An 18216-nucleotide genomic window follows, 5' to 3' on the forward strand; every position below is an offset into this window, starting at 1 on the left:
TGGAGCTTACTTCATTGTATAATGCAAAGTTATAGATTGTGGGGGGAAAGGATATTATCCCAGTTCTGTTTAATTTACAATGATTATTGTGATAATTTACAGTCATTGCGTGTTAGTATTTGGGACTCCAATATGGATTGCAGACTTGGAAATGATGTTATTTATATCAGGGTCCCAAACACTAACTATTAGAGATATGCAGATGACACTATTGTTTAAGCTAAAAACAAGCAAGACTTAGAAAAAACTTTCACAATAAATAAAAAAGAGAAAGTGAAAAATCAGACTTAAGGTATAATATTGCAAATGCTGTTAGTGTGAACCAGCCTACCTAATTATAAGTTCACTTGAACCTAACAGCAATGAAGTGAAAAAGATATCTAATTGTGTTGAAGAAAAGATCATGAAGAACAAGGATATTTCTACCACAGCAAAGAACAAGACAGTTAAAGCACTGGTCTTCCCAGCGGCCTCTGGGTATGAAAGGTTGCACATTAAGAAAGAATGAAACAAGATGCTTTCAAATTATCAGTCTAGAGATATTTTCTGAGGGTACCATGGAATGCAAGAAAAACTCCACATCAAATAAAGACTGACGGTTCTCTTGAAGTAGAAACAGCAAGCAAAAATTCACATACTTTGGACATGTGATTCAAGCTGATAGATAAGGGACTAAAAAAATCAACTATGCCTGGCAAGTTTGAGAAGACAACAGATAATAAAAAGATGGATGAATCAAAGAAATTACAGATCTGTCCCTGGAAGAGCTACAAGTTGAGACTAAAGGCAGGTCAAGATATCAAGCATTTGTCCACATAATTACCATAAATTTTGAATTTGATAACACATAACTAACTGGGGAATTAATACCAATGGCAGGCAGGTCCAGATGCTATTAAAAGTCCTTTATAATACATTCTCAAAATGGCCACTGAACCTCAACTTTACCACTATCAGTTCAGAACCTTGAAATGATTAACCAACCAGCCATCTGTTGCAATCAAATCAAATAACTTACTCAAGAAATGTATTTGTTAGCATGTACCTCCAAGTATCAGTTTACTATTTTATCCTCAAATAAAGGTTAAATTCTGCAATCCTATCTGGTTCTGTGTAGGATTGGGCTAAGCCATTTCAAGATATTTTTGAATGCAGAAGTAAATACATGAGGATATGATTCAACTTCTTGTCCCACCAGAATAATTTCTTGAAAATATTGCAGCAGAGGTGGGATGGTTTGCTATCATCTAACTTTCTCATCTAACATACAGTTTAAAACCTTGTTTCTTCCAGCTTCCTCTTTAACTTTACACTAACAACATAAAAAAAGCAGAAAGCAACACATTTGCATATTAGCATCTATTTGACAGGATTTCTTCTGTTTAAAACTACAGTTGGAGATAGTGTGATAGTTTTTACCATGGCTATCAGTAATGTCAGCTAAGAATGACTTTGATAGGAAGGATCCATATGTAAGCATGTACGGGAGAGGGAGTATCAAGATGACAATTTCAGCTGTGTGATCAAACCCTTGTTCCTTTATTGCAGGGGTGTCAAACTGCCAGCCCACGGGCCGGACGGATCAGGTGGAAGCTATACCCACCCTATTGCCGGCAATGGCAAAACAGTCCCGATACGTTGCATGATGTCACATGCCGTTGCAAGTTTGACATGACTGCTTTATTGGAAGAAACTAAAACAAAATCTGTATCATTGAACTAATGCTTGAAACATCCCTCAAGGCTTTTTCCCTTTAATTGTTATGGACACATTTTTCAAATGTAGTAAAAAGTATGCATATACACACATTTTTTAAAAAAGTTAGTTGAAATTTAATATAATTTCAGAACCCATAATTTCTAATAGTTTTTAAATATAATTTTTATTAAAAGTTTTAAGAACTAATAAGAACTACAACAAATGAAGTTAAAACAGAAAAAGTGAAAAATAAAAAAGGAATATAAAAAGTTAAAAGTTGATAGGGATTTCCAGTCACCAATAAATGTGGATATTGTCTTTCCTCTAATGAAAGATGCTACTTTATCCCTCTCAGCAAGATTTGTCAATTTCAGTAGTCATTCCTTCATAGTGGGTAGTTCCAGACACCAGTCATCTACTGTCCTTAATAATAATCTGTATTCCCATGAAGGTCCAGCCTGTCTAATTTTACTGTTTTTAAAAACCACTTTCATCAGAATATAAAATGTATTATAGACCCCTTTATCCATTTAAAACCTTCCTGAATCACAATCTTGTTAATTCCAAAAAGAAGACGTCACCAAGAGTCTTGAGAGTCTTTGTTGTTTGGAATATCTCTCTTAGATTGTAAATTAATAAAATCCAAAGTTATTTAAAGAAGAGAGGTTTTTGCCAGTTATAAGTCTATAAAGCAGGGGTCTTCAAACTTGACCTTTTTATGACTTGTGGACTTCAACTCCCAGAATTCCGCAACCAGGCGTGCCTGGCTGAGGAATTCTGAAAGTTGAAGTCCACAAGTCATAAAAGGGTCAAGTTCGAAGACCCCCTGCTATAAAGGCTGTTTAGCAATTAAGGTATGTTTATAATCTCTTGACTCCTAAGCTGCTCAACTTGCAATTTGCCACAAGAAACTCAATTCCTTTGGTCTCCTTGTGAGGAGTAGCTCTGCTAGGGGATAAATGGACAATCCTCCAAACTCTTCTTCTTTTTGAAAGATTTGTTCCAGCCAGAACCTGGTTCCTGGTCGCTGATTTCACTGTGGTGATGTCCCTGCTCATGGAGCCACTCATAGGGACATCTAACTTGCCATAGGTCCTCAACTGGAAGTTGCATTTCTGGAATTCTAGTTAAAATGTTCTTGTGAAAAATATTCATAATGAACTTTTTAGAATTACTATGGTGAAAGAAATATGGCTTCCAGTTTTCTTTTCACATTCATTAGTAATAAATGAAAATTTGAATTTCATACAAATATACAAGGTATACAAACATACAAGATCACTGACTCATAGTATCTATGTTTTGTAATTCTGCATGCCCCTGCCAAATTTATTTGACACCAAAAATATGTTTTTTAAAAATATCATTGTTAGTTCCTACCAATGGTTTTCAAATTCCTTCTTTTACCTTAAATCTTTTACTGTATAATAGTATGCATTAAGTGTAAATCCCATGCTACTCTTTGTCCTATATTGCCCTAGTAATGAAATAGATATAAGACCCCAATACATATAACTTCCATTACATTTAATCAACACTCTGAAATGCAGTAGTTTTTTTAAGGCCATGCTTGATAACTGTTAATCATTATAGGCCAGGGATTTATATTAGGACCCTGGGTTGAATTCAGAATTAGCCATATTAACAGGAAGCCATTTAAGATCAATGAAGTCTATATGTTAGTCATGACTGTCTCCAACGAATTCTGTTGGACACTTAAGTCCACAAGGTTTTTGTATATACAAGGAACAATAACATGCAATTGCAGTTTTTTATATTTTTGCTGATCTTAATAAATGGAAGGCCTTTTGCCATGATATTTTTAAATTCCATTCACATTTTTCTCAAAACAAAAAATGTCAAAAATTGAAAGATAATTTAACAGTAATTTAGGGATCCCTGTTTTGAAATACAATGCTTCTTTTGAAATATATATTATCGGGGCATTCATCATGAAATATTTGTGCAAAATTATTCTGAAATTATAATTTAACAGTGTGCAATTCCAGTACATAAGTATGTTATTCATTCTTGTGACATACGTTCAAATATCTTAATTTGGAATAATCAACATTTGAGCAGAATACTAATGTTTTTAGAGGAATAATGTTTTACAAATTAGCATTTGAACAGCTGAAAATAAATCTACATGAAAGTTATGGAGCAGCTGAATCTCACATTACAAATACCTCAATTATAAGTGATAATATAATTAAAATCTGATAAAATAAAGCAAGCTGGGATTTCTAAAGGGTATCTAAGAAGCATAAAACAGATTTCTATATTAACAAATTTTTAAAGAAGTGGACAAAATTGACCCTAAATCTTTTTAAAGTAAAAGCAGATCATTAAAAACAAAGTTTTCTTTGCCCTTAGAATTTTTAAAATAAAATAAGTAATAATTACACTCTACATATAAAATTATGATTATATACTATGGATAAAATTATCCACTATACTATTGAAAGTCAAAATGCTGAAAGAATTTTATATTTTTTCCTGACAAATAATTTCTCCTAAGTATAATCCCTTATAAAGAAAAAATATTACTTCTTAAAAGTACTTGGTATAATTTAATTATTTTTAATTGTTTTTCTTGTTCAAGAAAAATATTTCAGTCATTTTTCAGTATTTCCAAGTACTGTATACTGAAGATATTTTTAAAAAAATGAAACTCGCACACTACTTTGTAATCACAAAATTGTAAAGAAAAAATATAAAATATTAATTCATTGAGGCCTTTTAGTTAAATTTTATGTATTTCCCTCAGCTGGCCAAGCAAGAGCAAAATGGTGATCATGTTAGAAAAAAACATAAGCGATGTTATCATTTCATTAAGAGAACATTTGTCTAACATTTGTGAAAGTATTCGAGATGGAATAAGCTATAAATAAAATAAATAACCATAAGTCTGTATTGATATTAACTACATAACATAAGGAATATTTTCAATGTACTTCTTTAAAATTATGTGCTTTATGTTTGGGTACAGAAGTTAATTTCAGAATTAATTTAAATTCTGGTTTGAATAAGAATTTGCCGAACAGGTTAAATTTCAAACTGGAGCTAATTTTAAGATGATGATGATGATAATGATGATGATGATGATGATGATAGTTCTAGTGGTAATAGTAGTAGTAATGGGAAACTGTTAAAGACGCATATGCATGCAGAACTAGCAATTACAACATTTTGCTGGAGCATCTGCTTGTTAATGCTGACACTATGGTTATTAATCTTGTTTATAGGTAAGCAGGTGATCCACCCTAATCAAGTTGCCATTGTCCAGGAACAATTCTCCCCAAGCCTTGAAAAAATAAAGTGGGCACAGGAACTGATTACAGCTTTTGAAGAACATCAGCATGTAGGAAAGGTAAAACATTTTCTTCAAGACTTAGAATCTGGATTCAAATGAAAATCAGCGTCAAGTGCTCATTGGGGAATTTAGATGAACCTGTTTAAAGATACAGTAACACACACACACAAACACACACACATACACACACACACACACACACACACATATACATACACACACATTGAATAATAGAATTTTTATCCAGGACACTGATGTTGGGAGACAGTGTTGTGTCAAAATTTATGCCATCTTGGCTAAAAATGAAAACAATCTTCCTGAAATCATTGCATTTCTAATCTTTTAAATAAATGTAGATTAGATATTTATCCTCCAGTTAGTTCATTCCACTAAGGTTATACTAAGTTTTATCTTACTAAGATATTTGTTAAAGTGATAATTGCAAATTAGTGCTTCTTTCTTCACAGTGAGGGATTCTTTGCAGCCTTTCGGTAAAATTTATAGGGCACCTTACAAAATACCCAGCTAATTTCAAGAGCATTATTTAATTATACACACTTGTTTTAGGGGGATTTTTTTTTTGCCTGCTCTGCCCAAATAGCAGGTACTAGTTATTTTTCTATGCACAAACTACAGAGTTCCTGACAAGGTGGAGGCACTTTTATTGCAAAGTGAAATCAGAATACATGAAAACCTATTTTATGTCTGAAGGTTCTTTTAATATTAAAGACAGCATAGTAGCACTCATATATGATTGTTCCTAATTTAGTGCATCATTGAATCTCGTGTTGCCTGCTCTGTGGGTTTCTGCTATGTAAACATTGTGGTGATAAAGCACAATCTGTCTTCACTTTGTGCCAGTAACACTTAAATTAGGGGTCGCCTGAAGGAAAATTTTATGCTAGCTACAGCGTTTTCAGCTAATTATCTTACAGGTTATTTGCTAGAATGCAGTTTACCACTGGGGTGGGGAGGAGTTGGAATTAAATGTGCTTCTTTTAGAAAAAGCCAAATCTGACATGCTTATCAAGCCAGCAAAGTTGTCCAGAAGTGCAGAAGAAAAAGTGTGATCTTTTTGGTGCAATTTATCCAATATTTCATTGCCAGAATACAATATTCTTAGTAAAGCCAAGTATGCACATACATAGCTACACAGAAAACCCCACAAGTGCATATGGATTTCTGGCTATCTCTTATAAAAAACCCATTAACATTAAACTGAGCTATGAAAATATACAGTATGCAGAATAGGAATTGCATTGTTATGTCTTCTATTCTATATTTTAAAGAAATACTTAGATCTCATAAGCTATTGACATTTTATATTCTTTGTATTGTCGAAATGAGGGACGCGGTGGCTCAGTGGGTTAGGACGCTGAGCTTGTCGATCAGAAGGTCAGCAGTTTGGCAGGTCGAATCCCGAATGCCGCGTAGCAGAGTGAGCGCCTGTTACTCGTCCCAGCTTCTGCCAACCTAGCAGTTCGAAAGCCCGTAAAAATGCAAGTAGAAAAATAGGGACCACTCCGGTGGGAAGGTAACAGCGTTCCGTGCGCCTTTAGCATCTAGTCATGCCGGCCACATGACCACGGAGACGTCCTCGGACAAGCGCTGGCTCTTCGGCTTTGAAACGGAGATGAGCACTGGCCCCTAGAGTCGGAAACGACTAGCACGCATGTGCGGGGGAACCTTTACCTTTACCTTTATTGTCGAAATGTGGACCTTTTCAGTACCAAACTCTTCCTGAGCTATGGCTTAAATGACCACAGTATCATTGCAGCTGGATAACTAGAATTTTCATAAATAAAACATTATCAAGTAATTCCAAAGATGTTTTAGCTACAGGTCCCTTCAGACTATTGGTGTATTAATACTGGAACTTACTTAGGATGATTTTGAAATAAATTGAGATAAATGATCTACAGTTAAGGAGAGATAGTTAAAGACTCTTTTACAGAGCATCTTGTCTCTCTTACCTGCTTTGCAATTGCCTATAAAATGTAGTCATGGAAATTGAACCTTCTGTGTGACCTGCTATTAACGTGCTATTTATAAATATGGCACTAGATATTCATTCTAGCATTAAATGGGAACCTCATCAAAGCAAGTGAGAAAGTTAGCACTGTCTTCTCTAATAGCCTAGTGTCATTCAGTGGGTTGAAACAGAATGTTTCCTGGGAATCTTTAATCAAAATCGGAAAGTACGAGAATTAAAAATCTGATTTTTGAAAAATTAATTAAGATATGACTACTTAATTTCCCCAAAGAGAATTTTTTTATCACAATTTTCATGATAAGGAATCTAATTTTTAAATGTTCCATTTTAACATAGATAACTATCTTAAACTGAAAATTGTGTGCATTGTCCTCAATTATATTAATATTTTACTCTTGTTTTCTTTGTAAGCAGACACTAATATTAAAATGCCAGCTTCTCCACTTTGTTTCTTCCTCTTTCTTTTACTAAGACAAAGCTTTAAATTTCAGTGAAGCAGGAACAGAACTGTAGTTTGATACTGTTAAGCCTTGCATGAGGAGAAAAATGTGAACATGTTTACATATGTGTGTGTGCCTTAATCAGAACTGAAAGCCTGGAAAAAGGATTAGAATGACTACTCTGCTCTCCAATAAACTGCTAATCTTCAACTTCTGAAATTACAGCTCATTGTTAATTGGAAATTCTTAGAAAACTAAGTTTGATGCTATCACTGAACAATTATTTATATTTACATAAAGCAAACATGATTTGTCATAAATATTTACTTTGAGGGAATCTGAAATATGATAGGATATTTTAACTAAGATATTCTGATTCTAACATTATGATCATTTTGAAATTTTAGACATCCACTAAAAACTTTTACTATTAAAAACATTCAAAAAGAGTAATAAAGCATATTTTATTTAAACCTTAAATAGTATACATATATCTTCCCTTCATACAACTTCCTATAAAAAGCTGAACAAATCAATATTTAACTGATATTCTTCAGTTATATGTTTTTGCTAAATTTACATTCATAAGAAATAAATATGTAAGGAGAATTCTTTCAAAACATATTCTAAAGGAGCATGCATTCATTGCACTGTATGTTTCTTGAGATTTAAATAATACAATAACTCTACCTACTGCAATTTAAAAAACTGAAATCTGTACAATTTTTATCCTTTTCTAAAACATTCTCAAAACAATTCACAGTAAAATAAAAGTATAACATGATTAATTTGCCCCAAAGTATCACATTATTAGTGTATGTAAATTTTCATCATTATTTTATAGCCTTTTAAAATAATATTTTCAGCATCAGTTTTGAAATAAATTTTAATGCATTTACCGTAATTTTGAATAATGTGTTAGTAATTTAAGCAGAAAACAGAAATACCCTGTTAATTAGCTAAGAGGAAGACAGTAGAGGTAAGAGCTTTCATGTTATACAAAGTGCCACTGAGTGTATAAGAACCATTACAGGCATAAAACAGCTAAATGCCAAAATGAAAAATTTCAGTCTATCATCATTGTACATATTTAACTGCATCATTTGTTCTGATAGCTGTTTGAGTGTGCTCTTGAATAATATGCTATTATTTTATTTATAGAGACATGTTAAATGATAGAACATTGTCAACCTGCTACTGGTATCACATCTTTTCTAACATTCCCTTTACAATTTAAACCTGCTTTGGATTTTTCATTTTCATCTTGCTGTTAATAATAGGAAGGTCCTGATTTCTAAAGTTGAAGGGATGTTGCTGTTGTTGTTGTTATATAAAACTTTTATTCATAAAACATGAAACTGTCAACTGAACACTCAAATTATTATTATTATTATTATTATTATTATTAATATTTGACGTAATAGTGGGCACATTACAAATATGCTCTGAATACAGCCTTCTGAAAATTTAAGATTACCAGTTTTCATATTGTAAGATTTATCTAAAAATACCTGGACAATAGCTAGTAGAATTGTCCAAGTAGAATTCTGAATATTAAACAATTCTTTAGTGTTTTGGGAAAGAATTGCAATTGACCCCAAATAAATTCTTCAAATTAGTAAAATAATTATTAGTAATTTTTTCTTGGTTAAAGTAAGACTTTTAAGTGTAAAGATCTTTGTGTATAAAATATTGATCAAATTTGTATTTGAAAAACATGGATTTCAGTCCCATCTCCACCAAGGATTCTTATCTTAAGGCCTGAATATATATTAACAAATAATCTACACCATAGCGCTACAGGATTAGTCACCCAATATGCAATATAATCTTAGCAGGTCCTATATAAATTTTGCTACTACATTTTCAAAGGGTCAGAGGTTGCCCAACTGTTTACTTCAACAGCAAATTGGAACTATTAAAAATGAAATAATTTCATTTAATTGCATAATTAAAACATAAATTTTCACATGCGTATCCCTAGAGGATTGCAGTGCAGTCTGAAATAGGAAATGCATTCTTGTTTCTACAGCTGAGCTGGTGTTTATTTGAAACCCAGAGAAAGGAAAAACGTAAAGGGGTATGTGCATATGTATATTTTGCTTTGCTGGGAGGAAACAGACATTTTGAACATATGTTATATGCAACTATATTTCAACATTGTTTTCTGAATCATCACAAATTTAAAATAGTCTAATGGGGATCTGAAAAATTAAGAGGAAATACAATCAAAGGAAAACAAATAGTTCTTGTCTAATGGAATATTTCAAAACATTCCCTCAAATGAAATTAGAGTTTTGTGTGTACAAGAATGTCCTGGGGGTATGATAAACCTCAATGAGCCAATATTTTTCACTAGAAAGGGAAAATACGAGGCTTCAGGAGCTCGAGTGTGAAGGAAATAATGGCAGGATGGGACATTAGGATTGAGGTAATCAAGATGTGGATGAAATTCAGTCTGTAAGCTGTAACTGCCTGAACTAATTACTCCAATGCAAACAATTTTCACTACAATTAGGCCTTGGGCCATGTTTGGGAAATACATACTTTGATTAAAAGTGGTATGCAGATTATCAAATTATCAATTTTTTAAATACCATTTCTTTATCCCTTCAAGGATTTCATGCAGTTTGCTGTGCAGTGCTTTGCTTTCAAAAAAATATTTTAAAAAAACACTTCTTTACAGTTTTGAAATTCCACGTTCTAACCAGATCAGAGCCACTGAGAAGCTGAGATCAGCGAAGGTTGACTAGATGCTTCCACCTATGGAAGTTCCTCTCTATGGAGGACACTACACTCTGATAAGTACTGATCAAGAAGGGAATATTTTTCACACTAACAAAATACTAGGGAACTGAAACTTTAATTAGCTCAGGGAGTATTTCTGTAGAGTACTTAGCCTAGTTGTTCATTCAGCCTCTGGTCACAAAGAGTAACATGAAGCTGCCTCATACTGACTCAAGCTAATGGTTCCCTCTCATCACAGATGACCTATCAATATCCAAACTTGTGTTGTCTCCAGAAATGATGGACTACAGTTGCCATCACTCCCACCACTAGACATAACAGAAATGACTACTGCATGTAGCTCAAAGGCAGCAAATTCTGCAAGTCTTGTTTATTCATTGGCAGGAAATTTCCTAGGGAGAGATGTTTGGCTTTGAATCTTTTTCTCCGGCTTAGAAACTAAGGCCACATTCATACATAGCATCTGATCTACAACTGAATCACCAAGTACTTGAGTACTTAGGCATATCTGAGACATCCTTCCCAGCTTGTACAAAGATAAAGTGTATGAAAACAAACAATCATATTTTTATATCTGATGTTGTTTGATCTATCCTGCCACAATCAAATTTTCAGGTTTGAAAAGATGGGCAAAATGTTGAAAAATTCTGTGTTTCAGATCCAACTCCCAGCATCACACTCAGCCACAGAGTGTAATAGGCTGCAAAAAGGCCTTGTAGCAAGAAGGCCACAAAGCCATACCTTCCAAATCTTACCTGGCATTTTCCCCCACCCCCGGAGCTCCAGGTATAAAGGGGGGTCAGCTGTCTTCTTTCTTCTCCAAAGCAGGGCAGAGCAAAAGAGCTAATAATGTTCTGGCCATATGGTCTTCTCGGAGCATACCAAGAGAATTCAAAGGAAAGCCGTACAGCCCAAATACCATTTCAACTTATTGAAATGGCAGCAGTCCCACATTTTGTTTCACTGTATTTAGCAGGGATTTTGCTAAAATTAAACCAGTTACCACTAAAGCTTGACTGAAAATTATTCATTTTACCCCATTCAGTCTATAGGTAAGAGACATGAAGTAAGAGAGACATTTGACTTACTGCCAATTTAATTTGACTTCCTTCACATCCTTCCTAGCTTGCTTACTTTTTTTTAGCAACAATATCTCCATGAACCTCCTTATCCTGCAGCTTGATCAAGGCTATGGGCACCTCTATGACTGAAAAAAATCTTACATTTGTTTACTCAGAAGTAATTTTAATGTATTTTGAAGTAAAATATGTTGAGGCCTAGCAATATCAGCATCAAAATATTTGTCATTCTTTCACATATGTTTTCACAATGCTGCTATTAAATTTCCCAGAATACTTTTCCTTCTTTGGAGCAGACAATACTAAGATAAGATATATTAACAGGTAAAGATAAAATACTGGTAGGAAATATCAGGCGGGAGCTAGCTCGTCCCTCTTGAGGCAGCATCGCTCCCCGGCTCCTAAGGAGTCCTCGGGGATGCTGCCTCAAGAGGGAAGGACTGCCTTGCCGGCTCCCGCCCGACGCCGGACGGCTCCGCCGATGCTGCTTCAAGAGGGAAGAGCGTGAGGCGCCTGCCATGGCTCTTGAGGCAGCATCCCCGAGGACTCCTTAGGAGCCGGGGAGCGATGCTGCCTCAAGAGGGAAGAGCGTTGAGCGGGAGCCGGCAGAGCAGTCCTGCGTGCGCATGCGTGCGCAGGACTGCCCTGCCGGCTCCCGCCAGATCCCAGCCTGCCCTGCTTCCTCCACAGTGAGAGGGGAGGGCATGCCTTCCCGGGCTCGCTGATTTTCCGGCGTATAAGACGAAAAATCTTGAAAATCATCTCAAAAGTTGGGGGGTCGTCTTATACGCCCAGTCGTCTTATACGCCGGAAAATACGGTAAGTCTTTCTCATTATATGGAAAGCTTTTATATTTACCTTTAAGAAGCAATGGATGGAAACTAATCAAGCAGAGATCCAACCTAAAAATAAGGATAAATTTCCTGTCAGTTAGAACAATTAATCAGTGGAACGGCTTGCCTCCAGAGGTTGTGGGTGCTCCATCCCTGGAGATTTTTAGGAAGAGATTGGACAGCCATTTTTCTGAAATGGTATAGAGTCTACTGCTTGAGAAGTGGGTTAGACTAGAAGACCTTCAAGGTCATTTCCAACTCTTGTTCTGTATTCTGATACTATCTATTCTTATTTTGGCTTGCACACAGTTATGTTGATGTTCACACAGGAGAAGAAAGCATGACTTCTTTCTTCTGACCTAGCTAGGATTAATTTTTTTAAAAGGGTGGAGGAGTTATATTTGGCAAGAATTGTTTTCAAATACGTATAATAAACATCATTTTTTTATACACACACACACATACACACACACATACACACACACACACACACACACATATACTGTATGTATGTATGTATGTATGTGTGTGTGTGTATATATATATATATCATATGTTAATAATTATGTCATATAATATATAAAATGTTATATATTGATAGTATATATATATCATATAAGTTAATAATTATGTCATATAATATATAACTATATATTATATAGTGTGTGTGTGTATATATATATATATATATATATATATATATATATATATATATATATATAAATGTGTCATATAAATATTTGTTATATAATTATAAATTATATAATATATAACATAATAAAATATAATCAACTGCATTAATAGAGGGATAGAATTAAAATCACATAAAGTGTTAATATCACTTTATAATGCCTTGGTTAAGACCACACTAAGGAGAAATTTCCTGACAGAACAATTAATCAGTAGAACGACTTGCCTCCAGAAATTGTGGGTGCTCCAACACTGGAGGTTTTTAAGAAGAGATTGAACAACCATTTGTCTGAAATGGTATAGGATTTCCCACCTGAGCAGGGGGTTGGACTACAAAACCTCCAAGATTCCTTCCAACTCTGTTATTCTGTTTTTCTGTTAACTTTAAAGTTTAATGATTTATGTCTACAGTTCTGTGAGAGACACTATTAGCAGCTTCCCCAATCTATTATTGTCAGTAGTGCTATACTGCAATTTCTGTCATTCCTTACAGACCAGGGGATCAGATGAGCACCAGTTGGAACAAAACTGAACTAACGTTTTGGTTATATCTTCATCTTCATACACTTAAGCTTTAACAGAATAACACAGTTGGAAGTGACTTTAGAGGTCTTTTAGTCCAAATAATCCCTGCTCAGGGAGTTAACCAGAATTACAAGGAAAAAGTAATGTTCCTGACTCCATAAAATGGTTCCAGCATTCCTCTCATGTCATAATGAATTTCTACCTGATTTTTTTAAAAAAAATATATTTAGATTCTCTTTAAGAAAAACAATTAAATGGTAAATAAAGGCAAGCAAAGTACCAGTCTCACACATAATCCACAGATATTTTTTACAAATCAAAACGGTAGTTGCAGTCCAGTATTTTACCTGGAAATGTCCCCTTTGCCATAAGAAAAGATTGATAAGCTGAGAAGGCAGAAAGCATTCCTGGAAAGGCATGCCAGAAGGAGAACTTCACCTGTTTTTTCTCTCTAGGAAATGTCTATATTATAACTGTTCACATCCTTTCATGGCAGCTATTGTGGAACAATCCTCAAGACATTTTTTCAGAATTCTGAATGTTGGGGACCTCTGCTCCTGTGGATAGGGTATAGATTCAATAGTAACAAAACTAATTGATTTATCTTCAGATCACTGACAAAAGTTACATCTAAGCTACAATCCTGCACAGATTCATTTAGAGTCAATGGGATTATTTCTTAGTAAATATGTATAAAAAAACTTCCTCTTACACATTTGTCCATGAGATCTTAGGAACTTTGGGGATGCTTCAGTGTAGTTTTCCTGCATAGAGACAATGTAGAACTGCTCTGATATTTTTGTTGAGCTTTCCATGCTAGCCACCAGTCCTAGCATTTCTGGATGTTTTCCATCCAAATATTAACCAAGATTAACACTACTTAGCTTTCAAGCCTAATGAAGGTCAGCAAGGAGCTGCCACTTGAGATAAATAGACAATTAATACAAGTAGTTTTAGAAACAAAATTCATTAATAACATATTTTTACATCAGTTATAGAAATATTGACCTATTTGTCAGTGTGATACTACAGATTAATAATTGGAACAACATATTGTTCTTTAGAATTTTCAGGTCATCTCAGCAAACATATCTAAACTCATCAGCTAAGGTATATTTATCCTCATTTGTAATTTCATAGATATTTTATACATCATTTTCCTCCTTTAGCTTTCCAACAGATTATTTTAGTAGTACAATTCCAAGACTACAATTTCCTTTTGGCATTTTGTTCCTACTATCATCTAATTTTGTTTGTCCTAGGGCAACCAAATGGTTGTAACATCTCTTCCCATCTCTGCTACTGGAATGAGACTCTTCAGCAAAACTAACCTAATTATGAACAATACTGTTTATAGTGAAAATTTAAGCACTTTGTATGTTTTCTTTGTGTTACTAGTCCTAATAATATCAGGATATTTTTGTTATTGCATTAGCTTTCTTCAATATAATATGAACCACTTCTCTCTATTCAAACATTGATTATATTTCTCCTCCAAACAGTACGTTTGTAAGACTCTTTTACTATTTATTTATTTATTTATTTATTTATTTATTTATTTGATTTATATACCGCCCTTCTCCCGAGGGACTCAGGGCGGTGTACAGGGCAATTAAAATATAACATACAAAAGTTAAAAATAGATTAAATTAAATTAAGCCCCAAACAAAATAAATTAAATTATGAAATTTAAAACCCCAATCCCTCAGTCCAGGCCGGCAAGCTTGAATAACCAGGTTTTCAGGTCACAGTGAAAAGAGCGAAGGTCGAGAGCCATCCAGAGCTCCACAGGCAGCTGATTCCAGAGGGCAGGCGCGCCCACAGAGAATGCTCTTCCCCTGGAGGCCGCCAGCCGGCACTCCCTGGCTGACGGCACCCTGAGGAGACCCTCTCTGTGGGAGCGCACGGGGCAATGGGAAGTTGATGCCGGCAGCAGGTGCTCCTGTAAATAATCCGGACCCATGCCATTTAGGGCTTTATAGGTCATCACCAGCACCTTGAATCTCACCCAGAGGACAACTGGGAGCCAATGCAGCTCGCGGAGAAGAGGTTTTACATGGGAGTATCGGGAGACCCCCCATCACAACTCACGCGGCCGCATTCTGCACCAGCTGAAGCCTCCGAATGGTCCTCAAGGGCAGCCCCATGTAGAGAGCATTGCAGTAGTCTATTGTTTTTTTCAAACAATCCTAAATTTTGCTGCTGCAATGAAAATTGGTCTCTTTTTATTTTTTACACTTTAAAAACCTTTGTATAATCTTACCTACAGCTTTCTAAACTGCATCAGAGGTTCTCCAATGCAGGTTACAAATATGACCTATTTCTCTAGTTTATCTATCACTATTATCTTTTCCCCCCCCCCCAGTAACAGAAAGTTAGAAGTGCATATGTGGACCTTTTGGATTAGATTCTGTTCTAATACTCACAATAGCTAGAATCCAGCACTCATCCTCTTCTCTAGGTGGACCTTCTTCTATCAATTTGAAACCAGAGAGAGTCAGTTCCATCTTCTCTCCCATTGCCCAGCTCACAGAACACAACATAAACCTCTCTTTTACTTCTCTGATATCAATATTGGGGCTTTTAATAGGTTTTATAGTAATACTCCTTACTCAAGACTGTGATTACTGTGGGTTCCTAATCAGCAAAAAGAAAACATTCCTTATGGATACCAGTATTATAGTGCCAAAAAACTGGAACCTGGCATGACTGCTAAAAGTGCAAAATGAATTGTTGGCTCCACTCTCCTCAATATTAAATCACTACTGTCATTTATGCCAGGGCTTTTCAACCAGTGGTACGGATACCACCTGTGGTACATTGGCACCTGGCAGGTGGTATGCAACCATCCTAGAAAAGTGGTAGCAGGGGAGGGGAATGAGCTGAAATGGTGGCAGCACTGCACAAGCCTGAGTGAGAGATAGCTAGAGCTGCAAGATTGTCAGGGCTCAACGGAAGCGCCAGGATCAGCGCTTCTTCGGGGCTGTCAGGGCTCAGCAGAAGCGCCAGGATCAGCACCAGTCTCCAGCCCAGAAGAAGCGCCGATCACCTGGAATGTTGCAGCATCTCCAGGGTCTTGTGATTTACATTCAGATGCTTGGCAACTGATTCATATTTATGATGGTCACAGTGTCCCAGGGTCATGTGAAGTGACCAAAACCTGCTGCAACCATCCAGCAGAGGGGGGGGAATAAAAACCAAACACACCCCACCCCACCCCCGCTGCCAATCCTCAACAATGCTCACAACAATGAAAACCTCGGACAAAAGAAAAAGAACGCAGCCGGGCGGGCAGGCAGGTGTCTTGCTCGGCTGTGGCTTCTGGGTTACTTTTTTCAGTGCCATTGTAACTTCAAACAGTCACTAAGTGAACTGTTGTAAGTCGAGGACTACCTGTACTTCATCACTTTTTTCTTTCTTTTTTTGGGGGGTCATCAGGTTTTTGACACCTTGCTATGCGACTGGTGGTACTCGGATGTTGCCATATCTTAAAAGTGGTACAATGGGTGAAAAGGTTGAAAAGCCCTGATTTATGCAGCTCGTGTGACTTCTTCCTGTCTTTCCTGGGAGCAGAAAGGAAGAATATTTTGTCTTAGAAAAAAAAGTTAAAATTTCTCTGGTTTGAGCTTGACTCCTGATAACTACAAGGAAATAGGCATGTTGCTTTTTCGGCAGCAACGTACTGTATAAGTAGTTAGAGATTGTCTTCAGGCTTTTTTTCCCCCCAAGCTCACATTCTACTTCACAGTCCTGGAATTTTCTGAGTTCCCATTCAAGCACAAACCCAACCTGATCCTGCTTAGTTTCTGTAAGAGTAACCAAGGTCAGCCAAATGCTGCTACTAACTGAGGACTCTCTCTCTCTGATATGGGTTAAGAAGCAGGCAAAACAAATCAAAACTCTTTTCCTTCCCCAGTTAATGCATTTTAGCTTCTGGCTCTTTTTTCTTACATCTGTGTTTTGCATTTCTTTTTCTTTTTTTTTCTTTTATCATTGTACCCCTGGACTTTTTCTAACACCAGTAGAATATGTCTCTGATTCATGTGGAATGTAATGATTCTTGGCTAATAAACAAGTATTATGACTACTAAAGCCTAAAATGTTATTTTCCCGAGACCTCTTTTGAGAATGTTTTTTTTTTCTTTGCAGGGTGCCTTCACATTCCATGGCAGCATGATAGACAGGCCATTACTGAAACAGGCCCAAAATATTGTTACACTTGCTACTGCCATCAAGAAAAAATAAGCTGCTAAATAAACTTTTCTCAAAGAGTGATTCCAAGAGCTGCTTCAAGAAAAATTACATAATACTGAGAGAAAGAATAGTGCAATGCTTCATATTTCAACTGAATTCAGAATGCATGTCAAACAACTTTGGCCTATTTTTTGTACTGAATGAGAATGCTAAGATTGGAGCCTGTTTCCTATGACAAATGAGTTGTGACACACCTGAAAGCAAAACTGTTTCCTTTGGAAAAGTGACCAATTAAAATCAATGAGTGATGTGGACAAATAGACTTCAATTAATATTTGACTCAGAATTCTTTTTGTGAAGAGCAGAGTTGCCAAGGGAGGAAAAAGTTCTTTATCTTTCATGGGTATGTAGCAAAGGGGCCCTTGGCAAGCATATTGTTTTATGCAATGAAGAAAAAAAACTGCTGTTTGCTTAAAATTCTCTTTTCTACACAAGAAGTCTTAAGACAGGTTTTCGGTAGTTTTAGCGACTTGACACATAGAGTATGAAGGAATCCATAGACATTCCTTCCTCAACTTCTGTTCATTTTGCTTTAAGGGTTATACTGAAAGCATACATTCCAAAGGCATATTTTCTCCTAAAAAACATTTTCTGGCACTGTTTTGTGTGACTTTTAAAGGTAGAATCTCCTCTCTGACTA

The 18216-nt window shown here is 35.6% G+C and overlaps 1 protein-coding gene across 2 annotated transcripts in view; it reads left to right on the plus strand.

Moving 5' to 3' along the window:
* Nucleotides 1–17815, plus strand: part of CLYBL (citramalyl-CoA lyase) — a gene marked incomplete at its 5' end in the record, with an annotated part of 190141 nt that extends 172326 nt beyond the window's left edge. For both annotated transcript variants that reach the window (XM_083361722.1, XM_083361723.1), the window contains 2 exons: nt 4947–5071; nt 17472–17815. In XM_083361722.1, the coding sequence (XP_083217848.1) occupies nt 4947–5071; nt 17472–17567 (221 nt within the window). In that variant the 3' untranslated portion in view covers nt 17568–17815. The remainder of the gene's footprint in view (nt 1–4946; nt 5072–17471) is intronic.
* Nucleotides 17816–18216: the final 401 nt, after the last annotated feature.

The sequence above is a fragment of the Vipera ursinii genome (genome assembly GCF_947247035.1).
Source record: "Vipera ursinii genome assembly, chromosome: 4".
In the NCBI taxonomy this organism is placed as follows: domain Eukaryota; kingdom Metazoa; phylum Chordata; class Lepidosauria; order Squamata; family Viperidae; genus Vipera; species Vipera ursinii.